This window comes from Oryx dammah, unplaced genomic scaffold, assembly GCF_014754425.2.
Source record: "Oryx dammah isolate SB20612 unplaced genomic scaffold, SCBI_Odam_1.1 HiC_scaffold_29, whole genome shotgun sequence".
Classification (NCBI taxonomy): Eukaryota; Metazoa; Chordata; class Mammalia; order Artiodactyla; family Bovidae; genus Oryx; species Oryx dammah.
In genome coordinates this window covers 57,521,199-57,548,221 of record NW_024070213.1, presented here as the reverse complement: position 1 = coordinate 57,548,221, position 27,023 = coordinate 57,521,199, and the positions used below count along the sequence as shown (strand labels likewise).

At 38.1% G+C, this 27,023-nt stretch overlaps 1 protein-coding gene across 4 annotated transcripts in view; it reads left to right on the top strand.

Moving 5' to 3' along the window:
• The window catches only part of CFAP54 (cilia and flagella associated protein 54), a 315,472-nt gene that overhangs the window by 73,153 nt on the left and 215,296 nt on the right, over nt 1–27,023 (top strand). For 3 of the 4 annotated variants that reach the window (XR_005719649.1, XM_040232776.1, XM_040232777.1), the window contains exons 21-26: nt 2,417–2,509; nt 2,772–2,957; nt 12,711–12,847; nt 16,348–16,495; nt 18,157–18,312; nt 24,334–24,456. Coding sequence is in view for 3 of the 4 variants with exons in the window: in XM_040232776.1 (XP_040088710.1) it covers nt 2,417–2,509; nt 2,772–2,957; nt 12,711–12,847; nt 16,348–16,495; nt 18,157–18,312; nt 24,334–24,456 (843 nt within the window). In the remaining variant the exon portion in view is untranslated. The remainder of the gene's footprint in view (nt 1–2,416; nt 2,510–2,771; nt 2,958–12,710; nt 12,848–16,347; nt 16,496–18,156; nt 18,313–24,333; nt 24,457–27,023) is intronic. The other variant, XM_040232778.1, reaches the window with a different exon arrangement.

Here is a 27,023-nt window from a genome sequence, read left to right as displayed (position 1 = left end):
CTTGCCTGGAAAATCCCATGGACGGAGGAGCCTGGTGGGCCGCAGTCCATGGGGTCACTAAGAGTTGGAGATGACTGAGCGACTTCCCTTTCACTTTTCACTTTCATGCATTAGAGAAGGGAATGGCAGCCCACTCCAGTGTTCTTGCCTGGAGAATCCCAGGGACTGGGGAGCCTGGTGGGCTGCTATCTATGAGGTCACACAGAGTTGGACACGACTGAAGCGACTTAGCAGCAGCAGCAGCAGCAGCAGACTAATGGGAGGTGGACATCAGTGAGAAGTAATACCACCTTCCTAATGCCTTATAATTGAAAGAATAGTAACAACATTCATCTTATACCCAACTGTGCTATGATAAATGCGTTATTGTAATTTCTAGCAGTATTAAAATTCAACTTTGGATCTGGGGGATCTGTTTTAAGAATAAGGATTCATTGGCTTCAGAAATTCAGGATAGAACTAAGACTGGATAATTTCCCAAGAGTTTTTGTTTGTTTTTATGTAAATAGTTTGATTTATTTAACCAGGTTCTTATTTTTTATGTATCTCAAATTAGTGACTAGTTTATTTCATAATGGTTAAAAATAGGAAGACATAAGAATCCCACACTTGACCTGCAGCTGTAAGACTTGTAACTCAGCACATGATGTGAAGTTGATGTATGTTCTATGTTGGGAGAGTTGCATGCTGCTGGAAATGACACCTTCTGTTACCTACTCTTTAGCACTAGGTGGTGCTGTGGGCTTAAATACAATTTCTAGTTTGTGATTTCAGCCATCTTTTGTTTTACCAAAATCCTCTTGTTAAGGCATTCTTTGCATTAACATCTGTTTTAATAGTTGAAAATATTAATGTTATTTATAAAATTTTACTTTCAAAGTTAGTGGTGATTTTTCCATTGTGTCCTTACTCTTACATAGATTCTAAGGATTTACTCTTCTTATATAAACTAAGATGTTTTCATCTGGGTAACAAAATAGAAATATAAAGCCTGCTTGTAAAAATGCTTTTAGAGAAAACTTACTCTTCAAATTCCGTAGAGCTTCAAAATATGTAGAGCTTCACTTAGAGCAATAATGATCTAGGTCATAAAACAGTACATTTCTTCTTTTTTACCTCTATGGCACTTTTTTTACATGAAATGTCAAGGAAAGTTTGTTTCTAAGTTTTTTTTCTGAGAGTCATGCTGAGTTTTTTTTTTTTTTTCTCTTCTCCTGGCCTCCATCTTTCAAGTTCCTTCACTGTGTTTTCTGTCCTTGAAGTTCTACCTTTCCTAGTGCTCTTTAATCACCTGAGAAATTTTCTTTAAAAACACAAAAGTTTGGCTATTTTGTACTAGGTATTCGTATTCATTGAGGGAGGCAGGCTTGGGTAGATGTAATTTTTTTTTAAATGGTTGATTATGTACAAACTGTATTTTAAAAAACGATCCTGTTGCATAGTCAGAGTGGAGAACTACTTGTGCGGACAACACACAATTAGTATTTTTCTGTTGACCCAGAGGGAGAAATAGCAGGCGGAGCTGTAAGAGGCAGCTGCTTCTGAGACAATTACATTCCCCGCCCCCTACCCTTTTTGTCTAGTTTTAGAAGTTGAGATGTTGTGAGGTGGGGCCTTTGGGGAAAAGAGAATGAAACGCCACATTGATGACGACCCCTCCATCACCTACCCCTGGACAGTATCACCTCTCCCCCTTTCCCTACAGTGAGAAAAATTCATGATGATGAGGTATCTCCATTATTTTGATGTTTTGACAAAGAGACCATTATTGTCTAACCAGTTAGTCAAGTTTTAAGTTTGCTTTTTTTCTGTGAAATTTGCATTTGCTTTTGGTTTACATCTGTATTTAATAATTATCAAAGGAATACAATGTTTCAGAAAATTTATAGACCAGAGGAAAAAATATTACCCATAATTTTACCATTTTATCATCCAAACTCTACTATTCTTATTTAGAAACATTTTCTTCTAGGCTTTTTCATATGCATGTTTACATTTTATTTAAAGCACTACAATTTAGTGCCTTGGTTCTTTTACCACTTACTTTTTGTCATTTATTAAATAAAATGTGAAAATCATTTCCGTGTTGGTCTTTTTGTCATCAAGATGAGCTCATCTTTGGAGTCACTCTCTGCCACTGTCTGAACACTGCTTAACATATAGAAACTACTCACTTCATAGTAGCTAAAAGTAATTAATAATGAATAATATTTTAGTCTTGGTCCCAGGTAAACTATATTTGTATTTTTAAAAAGTGTACACCTAAGTATCTTTGTAAACTGAGGTTTCATATTTTAAAACTTGAATAGTTATATTTTTGTACAGAAAAGTATTCCTTTTGCCACATCATGATAAAAGAAATCAAATGCTGTGTTAAACTGACTAGAGATGACAGGCTCATCTCTCTCCTTGGCAGGTCTGCTGGTATTGCATTTTGGGTCGCAAAGCGGAAGGAAGCTATGGAAAAGTAAGACTAAATAATAATCATCTCCCAAACTCAGGAGAAGCGGTATGTTGAACTGAAAAAACCTTTGAATGTCAGGAAATCTTACCAAAAGTCTTATTAATTACAACTGAGTGTTGCTGTTTTTTTTTTTTTCCTTTATGTAATCACTGTCTCAGTGAATTTCTCTTGATTTCAACTTGAGTCATATCTAAAATCTTACAGTAAATGGAAAGTTTTTTTTAACCTATAAAGATCACTTAATTATATTAAAAAAACCCTTACTTTAATTTTCCATGTATAACTTGAAATATGTTTTTGTTAATAGATACCAGCAGATGGCAAAAGCGTTTTTGAGGTAAAAGGTTTAGAAACCAATGAAAAATACGTCTTTGCAGTTGCAGCTTACTGTTCTAGTGGAAAGCTGATTGGTGATGCTATTGGCGAGACAACTAAACCAATTCTGGTTTACCCACCTCTTTCTGCTGTTACTACTCGGATGTTATTGACGCAGGTAGATGAGATTTCTCCTAATTTCTTCCTCTATTTTTTATACTGTTAACCAATTACTAAGTAATTTCTGATGAAAAAACAGTCACAGCAGATATTCTGAAGCTCCTGTAATACATATTTTCCTTGACCACAGTTTAGTCTCCTAAAATATAAATCATTGTTTCTCTCACTCATGAGTTTGCTTTATATAATAACATTTTTTTCCTGTACTAAATAACATTTAAATGCAACACATACTGATTTTAGAATTTTGGAAATAAATGTTGCCTCTTTTCCTGTCAACCAGTAGCAGTTCTTAACCTGAAGCAGTTTGGGCCCCCAGGGGACATATATCAATGTCTGGAGACATTTTTGGTGGTCACCATCTAGAGGAATGCTATTGACATCTGGAAGGTAGAGGCCAGGGGTGCTGATAAGCATGCTACAATACAAAAGACAGCACTTCTTTCCCTCAACAAAGTGTTATCTGGTCCAAAATGTCAGTAGTGCCATGGCTGAGAAGCCCTAATCCAGAGATATCCTTTTCTTTGCAGGCATATGTATACATTGTTTAGTTGCTAAGTTGTGTCCAACTCTTTTGCAACCCTATGGACGGTAGCCCACCAGGCTCCTCTGTCCATGGGATTTCACAGGCTAGAATACTGATGTGGGTTGCCATTTCCATCTCCAGGGGATCTTCCCCACCCAGGGTTCAAACACACGTCTCCTGCATTGGCAGGAGGATTCTTTACCACTGAACCACCTAGGAAGCCTGTATGTATACAAATACACACATATATATGTCTACACATAACATGTGTGTAGACACATATACACGTGTGTGAATTTATGTATAATATATAATTTTAGTCATAGTGTACATATTATTTTACATCTGATTGTTATTTACTACATAACTGACTTTTTTTCCAGTCCATTAAGTATTGTTTCAAAACATAATTTTAAACATTTGTATGGTATTGCATTTTAAAAATGTCATAATGTAGTATATATATGTGTGTGTGTGTATATACATGTATACACACATACACACTGGAATACTACTTAGTCAGAAAAAAAGAATGAAATATTGCCATTTGCAGCAACACGGATGGACCTAGAGATCATCATACTTGAATGAAGTAAGTCAGAAAGAGAAAGACAAATACCATATGATATCATTTATATGTGGAATCTAAAACACGATATATGTGAACTTGTTTATGAAACAAAAGTAGAGACTCACAGACACAGAAAACAAACTTATGGTTACCTAAGGGGAAAGGGAGTGGAGGAAGGACCAATTAAGAGTTTGAGATTAATAGACATAAACTACTGTATGTAAAATAGTTAAACAGTAAGGTTCTCCTGTATAGCACAGGGAACTGTATTCAATATTGTGCAATAAACCAGAATGGAAAAGACTATGAAAAAGAATATGTGTCTATATAACTGAATCACATTGCTGTACACCAGACTGTAATATAACATTATAAATAATTATTCTTCAATAAAAAATATATAACAGTTGTTTTACAATATTGTGTTAGTTTCAGGTGTACAGCAACATGATTTACATATATATATATGTATGTATTTTTTCAGATTACTTTCCATTGTAAGTTATTTTAAGATATTGAATATAGTTCCTTGTGCTATACAGTAAGTATTAATATTTGATGATTGTTTATTTTCTGTATAGTAGTTCATATCTCTTAATCCCACACACGTAATTTATCCCTTTCCTCCTCCTTTTCTCCTATGGTAGCCATGTTTGTTTTCAATGTCTGTGGGTCTGTTTCTGTTTTGTAGATAAGTTCATTTGCATTGTATTGTAGATTCTACATGTAAGTGATACATAGTATTTGTCTTTCTCTGCCTGACTTGCTTTACTTACTATGATATTCTCTAGGTCCATCATGTTGCAGCAAATGGCAATGTTTTATTCTTCTTTATGGCTGAGTAATATTCTATTTGTGTGTGTGTGTGTGTGTACCTCATATCTTAAACCAATCATCTGTTGTTGGGCACTGGGTTGTTTCCATGTCTTAGCTATTATAAATAGTGCTGCAGTGAAGATTGGGGTCCATGAATCTTTTCAAATTATACTTTTCTCCACATATATGCCCAGGAGTGGGGTTGTTGGATCATGAACTAGTTCTGTTTTTAGTTTTTTAAGGAACTTCCATCTAGTTCCAATAGTGGATGTACCAATTTACATTCCTATCAACACTGTAGGAAGGTTTCCTCTTTCTTCACACCCAGCGTTTATTGTTTGTAGACTTTTGATGATGGCCATTCTGACCAATGTGAGATGATACCTCATTGTAGTTTTGATTTTATTTCTCTAATAATTGGTGATATTGAGCATCTTTCACTGCATCTGTGATTATTTTCTTAGGATCGGTTTATAGAAGTGAATTTTCTGGGTTCATAGAGGCAGACCTGAGTTTAAGATGCAGGTCCTCACACTAGCTATGTGATATTAGTCAATTAACCTTCATCTATGAAGTAGAATAATAATAGTAGTTACCTTCCAGAACTGTTATGAGTATTAAATGGAATTATGCATGTCAAACATTTAACCATAGCACTTACCCCACAGTAGGCACTTAATGAATATTACTGTGGTTCTTAGTTATGGATATACTTGTGAATTGACATTTTTGCTGAAATAATTGCCTGACTTAAAACATGTCACCAGTGAATGGGACTCAAGAAAAAAATGACTCATTGACCCAAGTCTCAAGCATATAATTTTAAGTTTATTGTTGGCTCTTCCAAATTTTATCCCATTTCTATTGTGCTATTTTTCCTCTTAATAGTTGATTAGTATTATAGGCTAAAGTCTAACTGGAATTTTATATTATCATATTTTTCAAAGAAAATTTAATTGAGAGAATTGCTAGGATTTGTCTAGCATTGGTTTAGCATGTCATTTGGGCTCATGGTTTTCTGATGTTTTGATTTCTTTGGAATCTAATATATATCCTAATTTGCAGTGATGGAGTTATTTCAAAGTAAGGCACCGAATATTTCATCAAGGTTTAATTTTTCTCCAGGGAGTGGTTTGACTCTTGGGCTTCATTTGGCATAACTTTCATTGAAAGTTAATAAAACGAAGTCCTAGCTATACTGCTAGGATAATGAGAAGTGTCATAAAGTAATGGCCTGTGTTTCTTTACTGATACTGTATTTGCAGTACTTTACTTCCTTTATGACAGTCTAAAATCATTCTCTCTCATAATGTTAAGTTGGATAAGCAAAATTTCCTCCATTTAAAATTTGAGTTTAAGCTTTTAAATTTTAGCAGGAAAATGTACCTTTCTTTTGGAACTGTGTTGAAAAGCTGCTGTTTTTTGTAACAGTGGCTAGTGTTTAGTTTCAAGATAATTCTGTTCTTTAAAAAATATTATTATAAATATTTTATAGTAAAATATGGAGTTACTTTGCTAAATGTTTATGGATAACTTGGCTTAGAGTTTTTGGTTGCACTTTTTATTAAACATTACTTTATAAATAAAAAGTCTATAAAGTCAGGTGAATCTTTACTAGATTTTTCTCTTACTGTAGAAAACCATAATAATTTAAGCTATCTGGAAAATTTTTTGAGGAACCTTTATGAATTATATATTATCTACATTTATTTTCCAATTTCATTCCCTTTATAGCCTCATTTCTTTTTATTATTCCCTTTTAAGTTGGGAATGACTAGATAATGTGATATAAAATATAGACAATTAGAAATCTGTGAGCAAGATTGTAGGATTTTAGGCAAATTGCTTGGTCTTAATTTCCCTATCTGTAAAACGGATACAAGACCAAATGCCACATACTGCTGGATTATTGAACTACTAAATCAAATAGCAAGTGGGTACCATGACTTGTTGAAATGAGAAAGTGAGGAATATCATTTATTAAAAAACTGTTGCCTGACAGACATTTTAACATTCATTATTCCATTGATTACAGTAACTCAAAGATAGAGGTGGTATTATTACTTTCAAGTTCAGGAAACATGAATTTAACCCTTTCTCTGCCGATCTCATTTTATTCCAGAAAGAGTATCTTAGGGAGGTTAAGTAATTTACCCAAGGTTATGCCAATACTTTGGCCACCTGATGCGAAGAGCTGACTCATTGGAAAAGACCCTGATGCTGGGAAAGATTGAGGGCAGGAGGAGAAGGGGACGACAGAGGATGAGATGGTTAGATGGCATTACCGACTCAATGGACATGGGTTTGGGTGGACTCTGGGAGTTGGTGATGGACAGGGAGGCCTGGCTTGTTGCGTTTCACGAGGTTGCAGAGTCGGACATGACTGAGCGACTAAACTGAACTCTGGTGGTAGATGGTAAGCCTGCCATTTGAACCAGCTCATGCCTTTCAGCTGCTCTGCCCAGGTACCCAGGAAATCATGTGTTCACCATCTAACATGTGCCAAGTTCATCTACAGCTTACATCTCTCCCATCTCTTCTCTTCCTAGGTCGGTGTACTCCATAGGTCGTCATGATCTGTGGGAGCAGTAGAGTTTGATGTTGGGTCAGGAATCACAATGGTGGCAGGAAACTGAAATTTGTACATTTTTTCCAATTCATGTATGAATTCATTGAAACTCTTTTATTAATAAAGGTTTGCCTTTTGTCTATGACCATTAAAAAGTCTAGAGCTACCAGGTAAAATGTAGTCATCCCCATTTTTAAAGTTTATAAGAAGTTTCAACTCTTCTTTTCCCTCTTTGAACAAACAAAAATTCAATGTTTGTTTTGTGCCAGGTTCTATGTGAGGTAGGTATCATCTCTTTTTCATTTGAACTGTGTTTTTTTTTTTTTTAAATCAGTCTCATCACCACAACAGTAACCCTCATTCTAGTTGATTTTTGACCTATGGTTTCAGTTAAGACCCGGATTGCAAGAAAGCCTCCCCTGGGGAAATGCAGCCAGGCCCTGGGAATGCTGCAAAGTTCAGGCAGGTGTAAGCCTCATTCCTCTGATACTCTCTATACACTTGCTTTCTTTTTTTCTCTTTAAATATTGATTTTCCTTTCCATCTCTGGAGGGAATATGGCAGCCCCTTGAATGTTTTTGTATATTCCTCAATTTCAGCCATATTCTGGAACTGGTTAGCTATGTTGTAATCTTGATTCCAAATTTCTGGGAAAGAGACCTGCATTGGTTCACCCAATGTAAGAAAGAGTCTGATCTCTTTTTTAATGTTTGGCCACTGACTTGTTTTTAAATCTCACCCTTCTTTGTTCCTTTGGCCCCATACCTGAGCAGGCTACTAGGGAGGTCTCTGACTTCACCTTCTCCTTTGGTGCCTGCAGGAAATTTAAATGTACCAGCCGGCAGGAACTGTGCCCAGTCTAGCCACTAACAAAGCCCAACCTATTCCTTCTACTCTGCCCAGGAAAATCTGGGCCTGCCTGTGCCTGCCTATGGGACTCTCCCTGAGAGTCTCTTGTGTGAATAATAAACTTTCTCTTAGATCCTTCTGGTGCGTGTAATGTCTTCAGCCTTAACACCTGAAGCAGACTGTGTGTGTGTATGTATGGGGTCCATCTTGCTTTGGTGTGGACCCAGCTTGGGTCAGGCACTCACCTTGGGCCAATCAATTGTGTTATTTTATAGCACACCTCCTGGGTGTTCTCTTCCATACAGAGAGGGAAATTATCAGGAAAAGAGGAATTTTAAGTTCATTTCACACATTATTATTATTGAGTGCTTACTCTGTGCCCAGCATTGCTCTAGGCTAGTGATTCTAAAACTTGAGCCTGAATCAGAATGATCTGAAGTGCTGGCCTAAAGAGATTGCTGCCCCCACCGACAGAGTATATGGTTCACTTGGTGTGGGATAGGACCTGTTAAGTCTGCATGTATAACAAGTTCATAGGTGAGGCAGATGCTGATGGTTCAAGGACCATCATACTTTGAGAACCACTGTTCTAAGTGAAATGAGCAAAATGCCATGGTAGGAGGTACGTAATAGCAAATGAACATAGTAAAGAAATAGATAGCCTATTAATAGTATGTTAGAAGGTAAGTCCTATGGAAAGATAGTGTAGAGTACAGTCAGAAGAATTGAAAATGTGAAGTGGGATAAAGGAAAGTAAACTACAGTGTTACAGTGTTAAGTAAGCTGAACAGAGAAAATGTCATCTGGAAGATGAGATGTGAACAGACATTTGAAGGAGGTGAGGGAGCAGCTCTGGAGAAAGAAGATTCCACAGAAAGAACTAGAAGAAAAGCCTGAAGGATTCCAGAACTGTACTTGGTATAATGTAAATAGCAAGGAGGCCAGAATGACTGGATTAGAGGGGCCCAAAGGATTGCTTAGGGAGGTAAAAGGTGAGCAGATAGAGGGGAAAGTAGATCATGATAAGAATTCCAGACCATTGTAGTAAGTATGGCTTTTACTGTGAGTGAAATGGACAGCATTGGAGAGTCTGATGTAATAAGACAACATGACATGACTTCTGTTTCAAAGGCTCACCCTGGCTACTGTGTTGTACACACACCATAAGGCATGATTGTAGAAGCAGAGGGAACTATTGAATACCTACTGCTGTCATCCAGTCAGAGATGGGAGTGGCTTGGCCAGGGTGATAGTAGTTGATGAGATGAGAAGTGGCCAGATTCTGGATATATTTTGAAGGAGGAGTTAACAAGAATTCCTGTTGGAAACAATTTATAGAGAAAAATAGGAGATGCCTTGAAGGTGTGTAGCCAACTAACTAGAAGGACAGACTTGAACCACAGCTGAGTTGGGGATGGCTATGGGTGGTGCAGAGAAAGATAAAAATTCAGTTGGGGGCATGTTAAGGTCAGATGTTTATTAGATATTCAGAGAGAATTGTTGAGTAGTCAGTCAGACACATGAATCTGGAGTTTGGGAGAGAGGTCTGGGTAGCAGAGGGAATTGAGAGTAGTCGTGTGACAACCATAGCCATGGGGCTGGATAATAGCAGCAAGGACATGAGTGCTGAGGAGAGGAGAGATCAGAAGACTGAGCCCTGGGGAACGGCAGTATCATGAAATTGAGGAGAAGAGGAGGAGCTTGCCAAGGTGCTGGAAAGGAATGTATTAGGTTGGCCAAAATGTTTGTTCCGTAACATCTTATGGAAAAACCCACATAAACATTTTGGGATCTAGTTCCCCGACCAGGGATTGAACCTGGGCCCCCTGCATTGGGAGTGTAGAGTCTTAGCCATTGGACCACCATGGAAGTCCCTCTTTTAATGCTGCTTTCTTGTTTTAACCTCACCCCTTCTAAAGTCTATTCTGCACATGACTACTATTTAGCCATCTTTGAACCTGCGAATATCAAGCACTCCTCTGTTAACTCACACAGACTCGTGAATTTATAAACCTTTAATTTTATCATGGCATTTTTTCTTGTTTTGCAATGTCCACTGACTGAACAAATAATATTATTTTTATGTTTTCACTCTTTTTATAAAAAGTGAAATATAGTTGATTTAGTGTTGTGCCAATTTCTGCTATACAGCAAAGTGACTCAGAAATAACTATTTTTAAAAAGCTATATTTTAAAAGGAAAGAACATTCAATTATAGTTTCACCAACTCCCTTACACATCATCTGTTATCATTTTCCATGGTGAATCTTAGAGTTATAATGGTGTTTTAATGACCACTTATTCCAACTTTTTCATTTGCCCAATGTGGCCCAGAGAAGGGACCTCATCTATCACACTAAGTCTTGATTCTACTTTTTCATTTTACTTATTTTTTACTGAGTATTTGGCTCTGTACAAATTATTCTACTTGTCAATACCCCAGTTTCCTTATCTGGAAAACAAGGACACTCATAGAGCTCACTTCACAGAGCTGTAATGAAGAGTCAATGCAATAATGCATGTGAAATGCTTGGTCCAGGACCTGATATCTTTAAATACTTCCATCTGATTTTCAGGGCTTCCCAGGTAGCTCAGTGGTAAAGAATCTGCTCCCTCAATGCAGATATGGGTTCAACCCCTGGGTCAGGAAGATTCCTGGGAGAAGGAAATGGCAACCCACTCCAGTATTCTTGCCTGGGAAGTCTCATAGAAAGAGGTACCTGGTGTGCTACAGTCCATGGAGTCACAAAGATCTGGACATGACTGAGCAAACACGCACACACACATCTGATTTTCAAGATTTTCTGAAATCCTGTCTCACTTTACCTGTCCAGTCATACTGCCTGTGCTGTGCTTAGTTGCTTCAGTTGTGTTGACTCTTTGTGATCCCAATAGACTGCAGCCCGCCAGGCTCCTTTGTCCATCATTTCTTCTGGCAAGAACACTGGAGTGGGTTGCCATGTTCTCCTCCAGGGGATCTTCCCAACCCAGGGATTGAATCCAGGTCCCCCTCATTGCAGGCAGATTCTTCACCAACTAAGCCACCACAAAAGCCCACCATACTGCCTGAGTGAGTGAAAGTCATTCAGTCACGTCCGACTCTTTGTGACCCCAAGGACTATATAGTCCATGGAATTCTCCAGGCCAGAATACTGGAGTGGGTAGCCGTTCCCTTCTCCAGGAGATCGTCCCAACCCAAGGTCAAAGCCAGGTGTCCTGCATTTCAGGTGGATTCTTTACCAGCTGAGCCACAAGGGAAGCCCACTTTTCTTCAAATTTTGACCTGTCTTTCCAGTCTCAAACGCCCTGTGGCAATTTCCTTCACAGGACCTTTTTCAGATTCCATCTAAACTGTGCCTATGTGAACCTTATCCCTGCCTTAGGGTTTACATCAAGCCCTGATTCCTCCTTGAAGTCTTCATTTCTCCTTTTTTAGGTCTCCACAATTATGATGTGATTATTTGCAATTTTTCTGTAATTTCATGTGTTTTACCACTGTAACTTGATTACAGTTTCATGGAGTATGAAATTGTTTTAAGCTTTGAAGAATCTAGATTTACAGTGCTTAGCACCAAGTAGAAACTTCATAAAAGTTGAGTGGTTGGTTGATTATGAGTATTGACTTGGCAGATTTTAAAAGTTCTGGCCTTGTAAGCTATTCCCTTGTGTGGAGTATAGTCTAGTAACATGTCATTTACATACTTAATGAATTTATTTATACTTAATACCCCACCTGCTTCCACTGAGAATTTGAAGCAGCATATAACTCATGTGGTGTGATTTCATATCATTACACATATTTGCATAGAGTGATTTTTAGAGATACAGTTAAAGAAATATATCCCACCAAAAGAAATAGGTAAGTTGATGGTTTTTTCTTGCAAGCTTCTAGGTTTTTTCAGTGAAATAAGTTATTTCGCCAAATGGTGAATGTGTGAAACTTAAAACACATTATGGTGTTTTATTCCTTACTCTTTTCAGCTCTGAAGCCTTTGTTGCCAAAAAAGCTCTGAAAGCGTCAGTCAGAACCAGAGAAGAATGAAGTATATTTCATATTTTGGGTTTGGGAAATCTGATTGTTTCTCTTGGAACAGATTGTTCATTATAACAGTGTCTGTAATAAATGGAGTGCACTGCTGAGATAGATGGAAATGAAATTAATTTGGCTCAGATGTGATCTTTGTTTTGCTTATGAGAATTTGAAACATCCTTACAGAGTTTCAAATTTCCATGCAATTTAGAAATAAAAGAGATTTCAAAATGTGTCTTTCTCCCTTGCCGTGGCCCTGTAGAGCAGAACAGCCAATGTGAATAAGTTTGTAGGAAATTAGAGTGTGATTGGACCTTCTCAGAATTCTTGTTGAAAGTATACACTCCCCAAATTCAAGTTATGCCTAAGAGAATGTGCTTTCTGTTGCAGGTCGCCTATCAGACTGGTAACTATGATCTGGCTAAGAAAGTTTTCTCACCAGTCTGGGATTATTTTGTTGCTTCACCACCTCAGGGTGACCAATCCATTATTTGTTTAAGCAATATAATGACTATTACACAGAGAAGGTAATTAGAAATGTTCTTTTAAAATATTAATTTGCTTATTGAAAAGACAGGTGTTGGCTGTGAAGCCTGGAGTTAATTTATTTTCAAGTTCATGTTGAGATGGTATATGTAAAACTACTTCCAACAAGTAAAGCATAGATATTCTGAAGGTTTGGGTCCTTCTTAGAACTTTCTTTGTTAGAATTGGAAAAAACACTGGAAACATATGGATACATTCCTTATATAAGCTAATGAGGTTATGAGGGAAAAAAACCCCAAATACTAACCAAAGTAGTGTCAGTTTTACTAGAAAACACAAATACGCCATGGGGACCTTTATCACAGAGGAAGGTCAGGTTGAGATTAGAGTTAGGGTCTGATGGGTGGGCTCTTAGGGTAAGAAGGCTTTTCCTTTGCTTGAAGAGGCACCCAGGATTAGGCCATCAACTGCAAATAGGTCTATAGAAGCCATATAAAGCTACAGGCTATCCTTTGCCATTTTTTCCTTAAGAAACCAAAGTTTAAGGGCAGAGTTTAAGTTTAAGGCTTAAGTTTAAGGGCAGCATCAGAAATGAGCATTAGTATAATTTCAGCCTGTCTCAACAACATATTCAATAAGAACAGTCTCCTTTACCTGCTTGGTAATGCCTAAAATTCCCTTAAGAAGGCAAAACTCTTCACTCCTCAATGGTAATGAGTTTAAAAATGCAAATGCTGAATGAGGCAAGACATTGATAACACTTATTCATGTAAATGTATAATTCCATTCAATTAAACAAACATAAACTTAGTGTTTACCATGTATGAGGATGCTCAGTGCTGTGGGGGATGGATTCAAGAGGCATTTCAGAAGTGGAAGAGACAGATCTTGGCAGATTTTATGTGACTTGTGGGGATAAGACAGAGGAAGGAGGAGAAGCTGACTGGGATTTCCAGTGAGGGTAAGCCTCTGATGGTACTAAGGGAAGCTGAGAGGTGGAGTGAGTTTTTGGATGAAGAGAACGAATTTGGGGATGTATGGAGGTCAGTTTTCCAGCAAGACAACTCTGTAGATATGAGCTGACACTCAGGAGAGAGCTCAAGGCTAGAGACATATGTAAATTGTTCACTGAGGTCATTGTTGGAATTTTGACGATGAGTGATATCTTCCGAGAAATGACTGTTGAGCAGAAAAGGTAGAAGGCTGGACTTGAATCCTGGGGCATTGCTTACATTTAAGAGGTAGAAGTAGGAGTTGGAACCAAGAAAGGAAATTGAAATGAATCAGTTCTGAAAGTGAAAGTCCAGGAAAGTGCATTGCCAAGGGAAGTGAGAAGATTATCATGGAGGCCCTGACCAGCAGTGTTATATGCTGCTGCAAAGTCCGACGGAGTAATCGCTTAAGAAAATGCTGCAAAGAGGTTGGGTAGGATGAAAACCAAGAGGAGACTTTTAGAGTTGGCATATAGGAAGACATTGGTAAGTTGAAGAAAGCCATTTTTGTGCTGTGGTGGGCCAGAAATATATTGCAGTTGGTTAAGGAATAAATGAAAATGGAAAATAGTAACAAGCAAAAACTACCCATTTGAAGTTTGGTGGTAAAGATCAGAGGAAAGTTGGCAGAGGCTTTGGGGGAAGGCAACCTTAAGGACAGAATTTTGGAGGATTGAGATAAGAGAGCCAGTGGGGAGGGAGAGCCTAAGAATGTATGGTGGTGGGGCTACAGAGATCCTAGAGCACATGGAGGTGGAGAACAGGAAGTTCATATCATTTTCTAGGGGAATATGAATAAGGAGGCATCAGGGATAGATGGAAGTCTTGCTGAGAATCATGGCTCAGCTGATGTTATGTAACATGAATTGTATCAATAGCAGAGCCCAGTTCCTTGTGGCTGAGGGCTACATAAGATTCACCTTTATATTCTAGGATCTAGAATAATGCTTTTATACATGGTTGGTGTTGAGCAAATGCTAGTCTGAATTTTAAAAAAAGGAATGAGGTAAATAAATAAATGATTAATTGATTGGCCATTATGGCAGGGATAAAAAAACTCTGATAATGACATCTATGCAAGGTCAGGCAAGTTTATTATTGCATAAATTATGGGGTGCAGAATCTAAAGTGCTGGAGAGGTCACTATGGAAATGACTAACCAGAGTCCAAGCTGGGTACTGGAGGAACTAGAGCCAGGAGGAGGTGATAACTTGGACTTACTGTGTGTGTTGAACTACTCATGGTCATCAATGACAAAGAAAGTTTAGTATGAGTTATAGAAGCAGGATAACTAAAATCCTCCTGGCAAAGACAATTTCAGAGTTTAACATGGTGGTGAAACAGATCCTCTTTAATGTCAATTGATGTCGGATCCTTTCCTGTTTTATAGGGAGAGTGGAGGGACCTGAAGCTTAGAAGAGAGGGTTTGTCACCAAGTAAGGCTTACGGGCAAGGAAGGGACTAGAGAAACAAAGAAGACTGCAGATTTCACAGTTTTGCCAGTGGTGGGCACTGTTGACTGTAATTTAGAAAAGATAATTTAAAGTGACTCTACTTCTGTAGGGCTTCCTTGGTGTCAAAAGAATCTGCCTGCACTGCAGGGGACCCGAGTTTGATCCCTGGATTGGGGTGATCTCCTGGAGTAGGGAATGGCTAACCACTTCAGTTTTCTTGCCTGGAGAATTCCATGGACTGAGGAGCCTGGCGGGCTATAGTCAGACATGAATGAGCAACTAACACTTTCACACTTCAGGGGCAGATTTGGGATAGAGTTGGAGGGGCAGTGTGTTAATAGCTCAGCTGTGTCCGACTCTTTGTGATCCCATGGACTGTAGCCCACCAGGCCCCTTTGTCCATGGGATTCACCAGGCAAGAATACTGGAGTAGGTAGTCATTCCCTTCTCCTGGGGATCTTCCCCATCCAGGGATCAAGTCCACATCTCTTACATCTCCTGCGTTGGCAGGCAGGTTCTTTACCATCTGAGCCACCAGGAAAGCCCAAATCTGTCTCTACTTCTCTTTAACCGTGGCTGATTTTGCTATAAATAGCCCTCACTTTCAGAAAGGTTATTGATTGAAATATTGGGCCTATTTTCCAAACTTCTGAGTATCTATAATGATTTCAATTATATTGATAGGAAAGAGCTATATATTTTAGAATCAGAAAATTTTGCCAATGGTTTATGTTTTATATATCCATGACATACGTCCATAGCTTAATTTTCTTGGTTATGAACTTGTTGTTAAGAATAGTCTTTAATTTCAATTTAAACAGCTGTGCAAGAGTTACTATGTTACGTACTTTTGCTGCTGCTGCTGCTAAGTTGCTTCAGTCGTGTCCGACTCTGTGCAACCCTATGGACAGCAGCCCACCAGGCTCCTCTGTCCACAGGATTCTCTAGGCAAGAATTGGAGTGGGTTGCCATTTCCTTCTCTGACTTTTGCTGCTATCTTGGGATAATTGTGTTGGTATAACAAATCAATCTACAAAGTTGAATTCACATACTAAATCACCTTATACCTGTAACATCATTTACTTCTTTTTGCAGATTACATTCAGATATTTTGACAGAGAGTTCTTCCATTCTCTTATATCTTTTTCTTAGAAATATTTTTGTAACAAGTGACATTAAAATTAAAGAAGAAAATTTTTTCTGTGATAATATTAAAGGCAATGAGATTTTCCCTTCTCAACAAGTAAGTGAATTAAAATCATTGCAAATGCGTTATTTCCCTTGATTTGTTTCTTGATGTTTCAAGTTTATGAGCTGTGGGGATTGTATATACTCACTTGTGAACGGACTGAGAGAACTTTGTATGATTGTGCTGGTTTATTTGATATTGTTTGTAGATTTCACAGGGCTAGGCTCATGGTTTTTCCCCCTTTCTTTTCCCCCCTTCCTGTATACAGGAATATATATATTCCTGTATAAAAGTAGTATAAATTCAAATATTCAGAATTTATAATGTATAAAGTGAAACCTATTAGAATCCTATTATCCCTAAGAATACTACATTCTTGTTTTCATGTGATTTCTCCCATTTTAAAAAATATGCATAGACAAATATGCTATTATTACTTAACAAAAACGGAATCATGATCGACTCACTGTTCTGTAACTTGCTTTTTGAATACTTTTTATAATTTATCTTGGACATACTTTCATGCTGGTACATATCCATCTGGTACGTTTTTTAAAACTATAATATTGCATCCTGTGCAGAGGCAGGAATTTAACTTATCTCCTATTGATATGTTCTCAAGGTACTTATAAATATTGCTCTATTACACCTGTAGCCTTACAATGCTCTTGCTTTTAGTAACAATCCTACATTATTTTTTTTCAATCTAAATTGAGGTTCACTCTTCTTTTTCTCCCTTCCTTCTTTACTTACTTTAGATATATGGAGATTTTTGTCATTTTTTGTTTTTTTTTTTACAGTTGCTTTTTCCTACCCATCCACTTATTCATTAATTAATTAGCCAATAACTTGTTCCATGAGACTGTGCCAATTTCTGTGGGTATGAAAGTAAAAAAAACAAACAAACATGACTCTCTGCCTAAGACAAGTTCACATTTTTATAGAGCCCAAGCAGTCACAGCCATTGACCTGTTCCTACTAAGTTGCATTCAGCTTCTTTTTTGTTTTTTCATCATTTAGTCTGAAAATGAGGACCGTCTTTAAGTACTTCAGTGAATTCCAGAATGCTGGACTACCATTCTAATAACAATTTGCTGTATAGAAATTTCTGGTTGCCCCTCATATTGTTTTCTTTGAATGAAATCTCTCCCCCAAAAAGAGAAAGGAGTAAGATAGGATTCTTACTCTTCTTAAGTGATGTTTAATCACAAAAAGCCTAACTTTACATTTTGCTTTAAGTAGCAGAAGTATAATAGAAGATAGGTTAGTCTACAAAAAAATTTACCATTTTCTCACAAATCCAGGAGAGAAATAAGTGTCTATTAATCAAGTGGGGGCCATATTACAGCAATACTATATTTTAATTATTATTTTTTACAGTTTATGTTTTTGAAAAAGCTAGAGTTTTCCTCCTAAAATATAGCCAAATTTTATCTTACCAATCAAAAAAGATTGGTGCCTTTTCTGTTACTAGTGGTATTTGATTGTAATTCATAAAAAGATTTTAAGTTTAATTCTAAGATTGTATCATCCATATGTATCAGTAGCATTATTGGGGAGTTAGAGTTGTTCCTGAATTTAGGTTTTTCTTTTTATCAACATTCATGTTATTGTTAAGTTACAAGGATCACATTTCCTACCCCTTCCCCTCGTTAGAGACACAGAAGTTAAGTACCTGGTATTCAGCTTGAGTAACAATACCTGTTTCTTTACAGATTGCTAGACTAATTGAGTGTGAGAGAGTATTGGTGGCATTGGAACTGAGCAACTATCTAAATGATTCCAGTTACGCCCTCCAGGCTGTGACTCAGTGTTACGGCCTCCTTGCTCCTATCATTTATCACAATATTGTTTTGGTACCTGTTGTACAGGTAAGGGTTTCACCCCCTCCCCATAAGGGTATTTTTTAACAAAGGCAAAGTCAACATTGCATTTTGGAAAAGAAAATGCAACATGTCTCTTAGAAAGTACAAATAGGTCAAAAACGAGCATTATGACAATTCGTGAGTTAACTGAAAGATATTTTAATAATTTAAATTACATATCTGGGAAAACATAAATAAGAACTTAAAATGTGTTTCCCTGAAAACATTCAGCCCTGTTGCTGTCCATATTAAATAAATATGGGTAACATACTTTTCTAGGTTGTATTTTTAAAGTCATTTCAATTTTTATGGTCTTGTAATGTTAAAGACAGCAATATTTATTCAAGGCATACTGTTAAAGGCATCACTGAGGGGAAAAAAATTGGTGGATAACCAGAAAAATGAACTTGATGTCTCTGTGGTGAAATTGGAATTTTTGGAAAAAAAGGTTGATAAGACTTGGCTGAAGGGATTATATTAGTTGTCTGTGTTTCCTAACAAATCACCAACACTCAATGGCTTAAAACAACACCCATTCACTATCTCATAGTTTCTGGAGGTCAGAAGGCTGGATACAGGTTGTCTGGATCTTTGGCTCAGGATCTCATCAGGCTAAATTCAAGGTGTTGACCAGAGCTGTGCTCAGAATTTTAGCTCAGGATCAGGCTAAAATCAAGATGTTGATCAGAGCTGTGGTCTCATCTGAGGCCTGGGATTTTCTTCCAAATTCATTGGTTGTTGAGAGATTCATTCCCTTGCGGCCCTGTGATGAGCCCCTTAGTTCCGAAAGGCTGACCACCAGTGCCCTGCCACATGCCCTTCTCCACAGCATGGCAGTCTGCTCCTTAAAGCATCGTCCGTTCTTCTTAGAGGTGAGAGATTAGAGATGTCATACCTACTTTGGAGTGGGGGCATGTCTCAGCATGTCCTAGACATTTCATTAATGTGTCAGGCCCCTGACTCTTTTTAGGGTTTATTTCTATCCTCTGGAGGGCAATCATCTCACATCTTCAACATACTTGCCATTTCTTGTTTATTAGGCTCAGTTAACATGATTTATTGATGTAGTGGTCCAGTGTTTCGTTTTGAGACATGTCCAGAAAGTTAAGGTCCTTTCATAAAATATTAGGTCAGAGAGTGGAAGCGTTATTACTGCCCTAGGTCAAAACTCTAAATGCATGTTTTTATCTGCCTGGTGTGAATTGGAGCTTCTTCTAATACTTTTTCCTCATAGGATATTATTTCTGTCCAATAAGATAAAAAAGGCAACATTAGCCACCTCAAGGCACCCCCATTCCTTTTTTAAGAAAGAACTTTTTATTTTATACTACTCCTTGGAAGAAAAGTTATGACCAACCTAGATAGCATATTCAAAAGCAGAGACATTGCTTTGCCGACTAAGGTCCGTCTAGTCAAGGCTATGGTTTTTCCTGTGGTCATGTATGGATGTGAGAGTTGGACTGTGAAGAAGGCTGAGTGCTGAAGAATTGATGCTTTTGAACTGTGGTGTTGGAGAAGACTCTTGAGAGTCCCTTGGACTGCAAGGAGATCCAACCAGTCCATTCTGAAGGAGATCAGCTCTGGGATTTCTTTGGAGGGAATAATGCTAAAGCTGAAACTCCAGTACTTTGGCCACCTCATGCGAAGAGTTGACTCATTGGAAAAGACTCTGATGCTGGGAGGGATTGGAGGCAGGAGGAGAAGGGGACGACCGAGGATGAGATGGCTGGATGGCATCACGGACTTGATGGACACGAGTCTGAGTGAACTGTGGGAGTTGGTGATGAACAGGGAGGCCTGGCGTGCTGCAATTCATGGGGTCGCAAAGAGTCGGACACGACTGAGAGACTGAACTGATAGCCAGTTAACAATGTTGTGATAATTTCAGGTAAGGGACTCAGCCATACATATACTCCTTTCATTCATTCTCCCCCAAACTCCCTTTTTGCTCCAGCAAAGATACCACAATGGAACAGTGCCTGCAACTGCTGCTTCATTGGTTGAGTTGAGAGTAGTCCCCTGTCATCCTCTGGGATCCTACTGATTCAGGATGCATTTAACTCAGAAAGTGGATGATAGCTATGAGGGAAAGACTTAGGAAAGGAGTTTTTAAATTAAATTGTATAGTTTAGAGCAGGAAAAGATGAATGGAACAAGAGAGAGATGCCAGAAGTAGGCCTCACTGTAGAAGAATGTAATGTATGATGGAATTGGCTTTCCAATTCAGTGGGAAGGTAATGGATATTTTTAGTAAATGGTGGTGAAACATCAGGATATTTCTTTGAAAGAAAGTAGAATTTGACCCCTACTTTGTACCATATGTAAACAGTCCAGATAAATTAAAAGTTTAAATGTAAAAGAAAGCAAAAACTTTTGGAAAAAAATAATCACAAGAGAGTCTGTGTACAGGCAGTGTTGGGGAACTCTAACCAAAATAGAACTCTTAGATATAAGAAATATTTGACTATATTTAAATGGCAACCTATGTGTGGCAAAAGGAGCCATAACAAAGATTGTAGGCAATTTATGGATTTGGGAAAGTTATCCAACACTAATGAGGGTAACGATATATAACAAAAAGTTTTTTAATAACAATAAATAATGGGCATGCAATAATAATATGAAGTTTATAGGAGAGCAAATCCAGGTGGCAAAAAGATGCTCAGATTCTGAATATCCATAGAAATTCCCATTAAATCAACAATATAATATCACTAGCAGAATTGAAAAGATCTGTAACTCCTATTGCTGGTGAGGATGTGGGGCAAAGGCATTCTCATTCATCAAGGGGAGAAATATGAACTGTTATAGTCTTTAGAATTTGGCAAACCTAATTTTAATTAAACTAAGTATAAGTAAAATTAAAAACAAATATGCCTAACATAGCAATTCCTCTGCTAGTAATTTATCTCATGGAATAATATTTTAGTAAATTAAAAAGTACATTTACACAGCCCAGCAATTCCTTTCTTAATGATTTATCCCATAGATTAAAATCACCCCTAGTTCCACCCATTGCTTCCATCTGTTCTACCTACTGGGGACACAATACCACATAATGGAATTGATTTAGAGGGACTACTGTGCCCTGGAGGATGGTACCTCACCCTCCCTAGGTATCATCTCAAAGCTGGCACCTCACTTGCTGCTCATTTTGGCAACTGAATAGGTAGAGGATGGTTTTTGTTGTGGTTGTGTGGTTTTTTGTTTTTTTTTTTGGCTATGCCATGTTGCTTGTGATTTCTTAGTTCCCCAACCAGGGATTGAACCCACTGGACTGCCAGGGTATTCCCTGTGTAGGGGTGTTTATTGTAGCTTTCTTGGTGAAGGCAAAAAAGCTGGAGACAAAGAGGACAGTAACTGAAGGATGGCCAGAACTGCCAGACTGTAAAACATCAACCTTAAAACTGTGCAACAGGAAGACTCTGGAAATTGTTCCAAAATTATGATTTGTTTACAGTAAATAGTATTAGGCAAGCATTAGGAATGATGAATTAAATCTATACCTATAGACTTGGAGGGATTATTCACAAGACATGCCTGAAGGAGAAATGCATAGTTCAGAAAGTGTGCTTAATTTCACTTTGTAAAATAAGATTAACTCTCTCTGTGTGTGAAAGTGAAAGTGCATGCGAAAGTGAAGTGAAAGTGTTAGTTGCTCAGTCATGTCTGACTCTTCGCAACCTCGTGGACTATAGTCCAGGTTCCTCTGTCCATGGAATTCTCCAGGCAAGAATACTGAAGAATACACACATAAACACACACGTACACACACATATACATACACACATAGGATTACATGAGCCCAGAGAAAACTACAGAACTGCTAGGTGGTTAACTTCATTCGGGGATATGGAACAGTAGGTTGGGAGATGGTGATGGTGGAAGGGAGGAATTAAAGCTGTGTTGAAAAGAATTCATAAGTGTTCTGTGACAACAGTAATAATATTGTTAGATTGGATGGCTTGAAGCAATTAATGTGTCCACAAAGGACCAACCTCCATATATTAATTTGTCCTTTGGGATAGTCTGAATGATGAATAGATTGATGCAATCTAAGTCTGCCTTTCTGATAGCAGTATTGCTCAGAAGTGTGTGGCAATATTGAAAGATAAACTTAATTGTCCAGCTCTGGATCAAATTCAGGATCACATGATATGGAGAATAATTAAGGAAGTAAGTACCAATTTGGAAAACTCAGCAGTGGCCACAGGACTGGAAAAGGTCTGTTTTCATTCCAATCCCAAAGAAAGGCAATGCCAAAGAATGCTCAAACTACCACACAATTGCACTCATCTCACACACTAGTAAAGTAATGCTCAAAATTCTCCAAACCAGGCTTCATCAGTATGTGAACCCATGAACTTCCAGATGTTCAAGCTGATTTTAGAAAAGGCAGAGGAACCAGAGATCAAATTGCCAACATCCACTGGATCATCGAAAAATCAAGAGAGTTCCAGAAAAACATCTATTTCTGCTTTATCGACTATGCCGAAGACTTTGAGTGTGTGGATCACAATAAACAGTGGAAAATTCTGAAAGAGATGGGAATACCAGACCACCTGACCTGCCTCTTGAGAAATCTATATGCAGATCAGGAAGCAACAGTTAGAACTGGACATGGAACAACAGACTGATTCCAAATAGGAAAAGGAGTATGTCAAGGCTGTATATTGTCACCCTGCTTATTTAACTTCTATGCAGACTACATCATGAGAAACACTGGGCTCGAAGAAACACAAGCTGGAATCAAGATTGCCAGGAGAAATATCAATAACCTCAGATATGCAGATGACACCACCCTTATGGTAGAAAGTGAAGAGGAACTAAAAAGCCTCTTGATGAAAGTGAAAGAGGAGAGTGAAAAAGTTGGCTTAAAGCTCAACATTCAGAAAACGAAGATCATGGCATCTGATCCCATCACTTCATGGCAAATAGATGGGGAAACAGTGTCAGACTTTACTTTTTTGGGCTCCAAAATCACTGCAGATGGTGATTGCAGCCATGAAATTAAAAGACACTTACTCCTTGGAAGAAAAGTTATGACCAACCTAGATAGCATATTGAAAAGCAGAGACATTACTTTGCCAACAAAGGTCTGTCTAGTCAAGGCTATGGTTTTTCCTGTGGTCATGTATGGATGTATGAGTTGGACTGTGAAGAAAGCTGAGTGCCGAAGAATTGATGCTTTTGAACTGTGGTTTTGGAGAAGACTCTTGAGAGTCCCTTGGACTGCAAGGAGGTCCAACCAGTCCATCCTAAAGGAGATTAGTCCTAGGTGTTCATTGGAAGGACTGATGCTACAGCTGAAACTCCAATACTTTGGCCACCTCATGCGAAGAGCTGACTCATTGGAAAAGACTCTGATGCTGGGAAGGATTGGGGGCAGGAGGAGAAGGAGACGACAGAGGATGAGATGGCTGGATGGCATCACCGACTCAATGGACGTGAGTTTGGGTAAACTCTGGGAGTTGGTGATGGACAGGGAGGCCTGGTGTGCTGTGATTCATGGGACGCAAAGAGTCGGACATGACTGAATGACTGAATTGAACTGAACTGAACTGAAGTGCCAATATTAATTGATTTCCTAGGGATGAGTGCTTGGTTTTATTTTAAAGGAAGCTCTTATACCAAGTACCCATATTGCTGTATATTTGATATGGTACATAGTCATTCTCTGTAAGTTTTTTTCAAGGTTCTCCTAAGCCTGAATGTGATCTTTAGTTTCTTATAACATTTTACCTGTATCTTTTGTGGTACTTGTCAGTATGGGCTTTGTTTTATCTATTTTTGTATTTATTTTATCCTCTCCACTAGCTTTCAAGTTACTTTAGATGAAGGACTCATTTGAACATTGAATTTATCAATTTTATCTCAGGGTACACTTCTTTGTACAAGATAAGCAATTGGTCCATAATTATTAACAACAAGAAAATGTGATGGCTTAAACTTGCATTATTTAAATAGGGCATTTTTTAAATGAGTAAAGATATTTTCAACAAAAAGCATTGTGTTTCTATTTTTCAGATCTTGATAAAGTGTGTGGTGGTTTTGCAAGGACTACCAAATGTCATCCACTCAAAGAAACATCTTGCAAGCTTTGAAAGTGTACAGCATATGATAGCTTGCTGTATCTTCTATATAACAAAGGTATCTACCTCATTCTTTGGCTACTGTCATAAGACTTAGGAGCCCTAATGAGTTAGAAAGTTACACTACTTAAAAAATTTTTTTTAAATATAAATTTATTTATTTTAACTGGAGGCTAATTACTTTACAATATTGTATTGGTTTTGCCATACATCAACATGAATCTGCCACAGGTGTACACGTGTTCCCCATCCTGAAACCCCCTCCCTCCTCCCTCCCCGTACCATCCCTCTGGGTCACCCCAGTGCACCAGCCCTGAGCACCCTGTATCCTGCATCGAACCTGGACTGGCAATTCGTTTCATATATGATATTATACATGTTTCAATGCCATTCTCCCAAATCATCCCACCCTCTCCCTCTCCCACAGAGTCCAAAAGACTGTTCTATACATCTGTGTCTCTTTTGCTATCTCGCATACAGGGTTATCGTTACCATCTTTCTAAATTCCATATATATGCGTTAGTATACTGTATTGGTGTTTTTCTTTCTGACTTACTTCACTCTGTATAATCGGCTCCAGTTTCATCCACCTCATTAGAACTGATTCAAATGTATTCTTTCTAATGGCTGAGTAATACTCCATTGTGTATATGTACCACAGCTCTCTTATCCATTCATCTGCTGATGGACATCTAGGTTGCTTCCATGTCTTGGCTATTATAAACAGTGCTGCGATGAACACTGGGGTACACGTGTCTCTTTCAATTCTGGTTTCCTTGGTGTGTATGCCCAGTAGTGGGATAGCTGGGTCATAAGACAGTTCTATTTCCAGTTTTTTAAGGAATCTTCACACTGTTCTCCATAGTGGCTGTACTAGTTTGCATTCCCAACAACAGTGTAAGAGGGTTCCCTTTTCTTCACACCCTTTCCAGCATTTATTGCTTGTAGACTTTTGGATCGCAGCCATTCTGAGTGGTGTGAAATGGTGTCTCATTGTGGTTTTGATTTGCATTTCTCTGATAATGAGTGATGTTGAGCATCTTTTTATGTGTTTGTTAGCCATCTGTATGTCTTCTTTGGAGAAATGTCTATTTAGTTCTTTGGCCTATTTTTTGATTGGGTCTTTTATTTTTCTGGAATTGAGCTGCAGGAGTTGCTTGTATATTTTTGAGATTAGTTGTTTGTCAGTTGCTTTGATTGCTATTATTTTCTCCCATTCCGAAGGCTGTCTTTTCGCCTTGCTTATAGTTTCCTTTGTTGTGCAGAAGCTTTTACTTTTAATTAGGTCCCATTTGTTTATTTTTGCTTTTATTTCCAATATTCTGGGAGGTGCATCATAGAGGATCCTGCTGTGATTTATGTCGGAGGGTGTTTTGCCTATGTTCTCCTCTAGGAGTTTTATAGTTTCTGGTCTTACGTTTAGATCTTTAATCCATTTTGCGTTTATTTTTGTGTATGGTGTTAGAAAGTGTTCTAGTTTCATTCTTTTACAAGTGGTTGACTGGTTTTCCCAGCACCACTTGTTAAACAGATTGTTTTTTCTCCGTTGTATACTCTTGTCTCCTTTGTCAAAGATAAGGTGTCCATAGGTGCGTGGGTTTATCTCTGGGCTTTCTATTTTGTTCTATTGACCTATATTTCTGTCTTTGTGCCAGTACCATACTGTCTTGATGACTGTGGCTTTGTAGTAGAGCCTGAAGTCAGGCAGGTTGATTCCTCCAGTTCCATTCTTCTTTCTCAGGATTGCTTTGGCTATTCGAGGTTTTTTGTATTTCCATACAAATTGTGAAATTATTTGCACTACTTTTAATCACAGTGATTAGAATACTTAAAATAGTACAACTTTGTTATTATTCAGAGCCATTACTTTGTTGTTATTCAGTCGCTAAGTCATGTCTGACTCTTTGCAACACTGTGGACTGCAGCACGCCAGGCATCCCTGTCCTTCACTATCTCCTGCAGTTTGCTCAAACTCATGTAATTGAGTTGATGATGTCCTCCAACCATCTCATCCTCTGTTGCCCCCTTCTCCTTTTGCTTTCGATCTTTCCCAGCTGCAGGGTCTTTCCAGTGAGTTGGCTCTTCACATCAGGTAATTAAAGTATTGGCGCTTCAGCTTCAGCATCAGTCTTTCCAATGAATATTCAGGGTTGATTTCCTTTAGGATTGACTGGTTTGATCTCCTTGCAAGCCAAGAGAATCTCAAGAGTCTTTTCCATTATTTTAGTTGAGACTTAAGTTTGCTTCTGTGGAGGTCTGGTAACAGAGAGGCCTCTACTCTCTACCTTAGCAAAGAGGTCATGTCCTGACCTCAGGAGCAGAAAATCGTATTCCTTCAATCACTCACTGGTTTGCCACTGTAGAGAGACCTCTATGCCCTGGTCTGTGTAGATGCTGAGGGAGCATAAGCCATTAGCAAGAAGAAATGATAATAATTCCCTTATGGGAACTCAGTACCCCAAGGAGGAAGAACAAGCCAGAAACTAGATTTGTTCTTACAGTGTTGAAAAGGATCAGAGATGACTAAAGAAAAAGAAACCTTTCAAGCAGTACAATTAGAACAAATTTAATTTTTTCTTCCAGTTTTGTTGGGCTATAACTGACATACAGCACTGTATAAGTTTA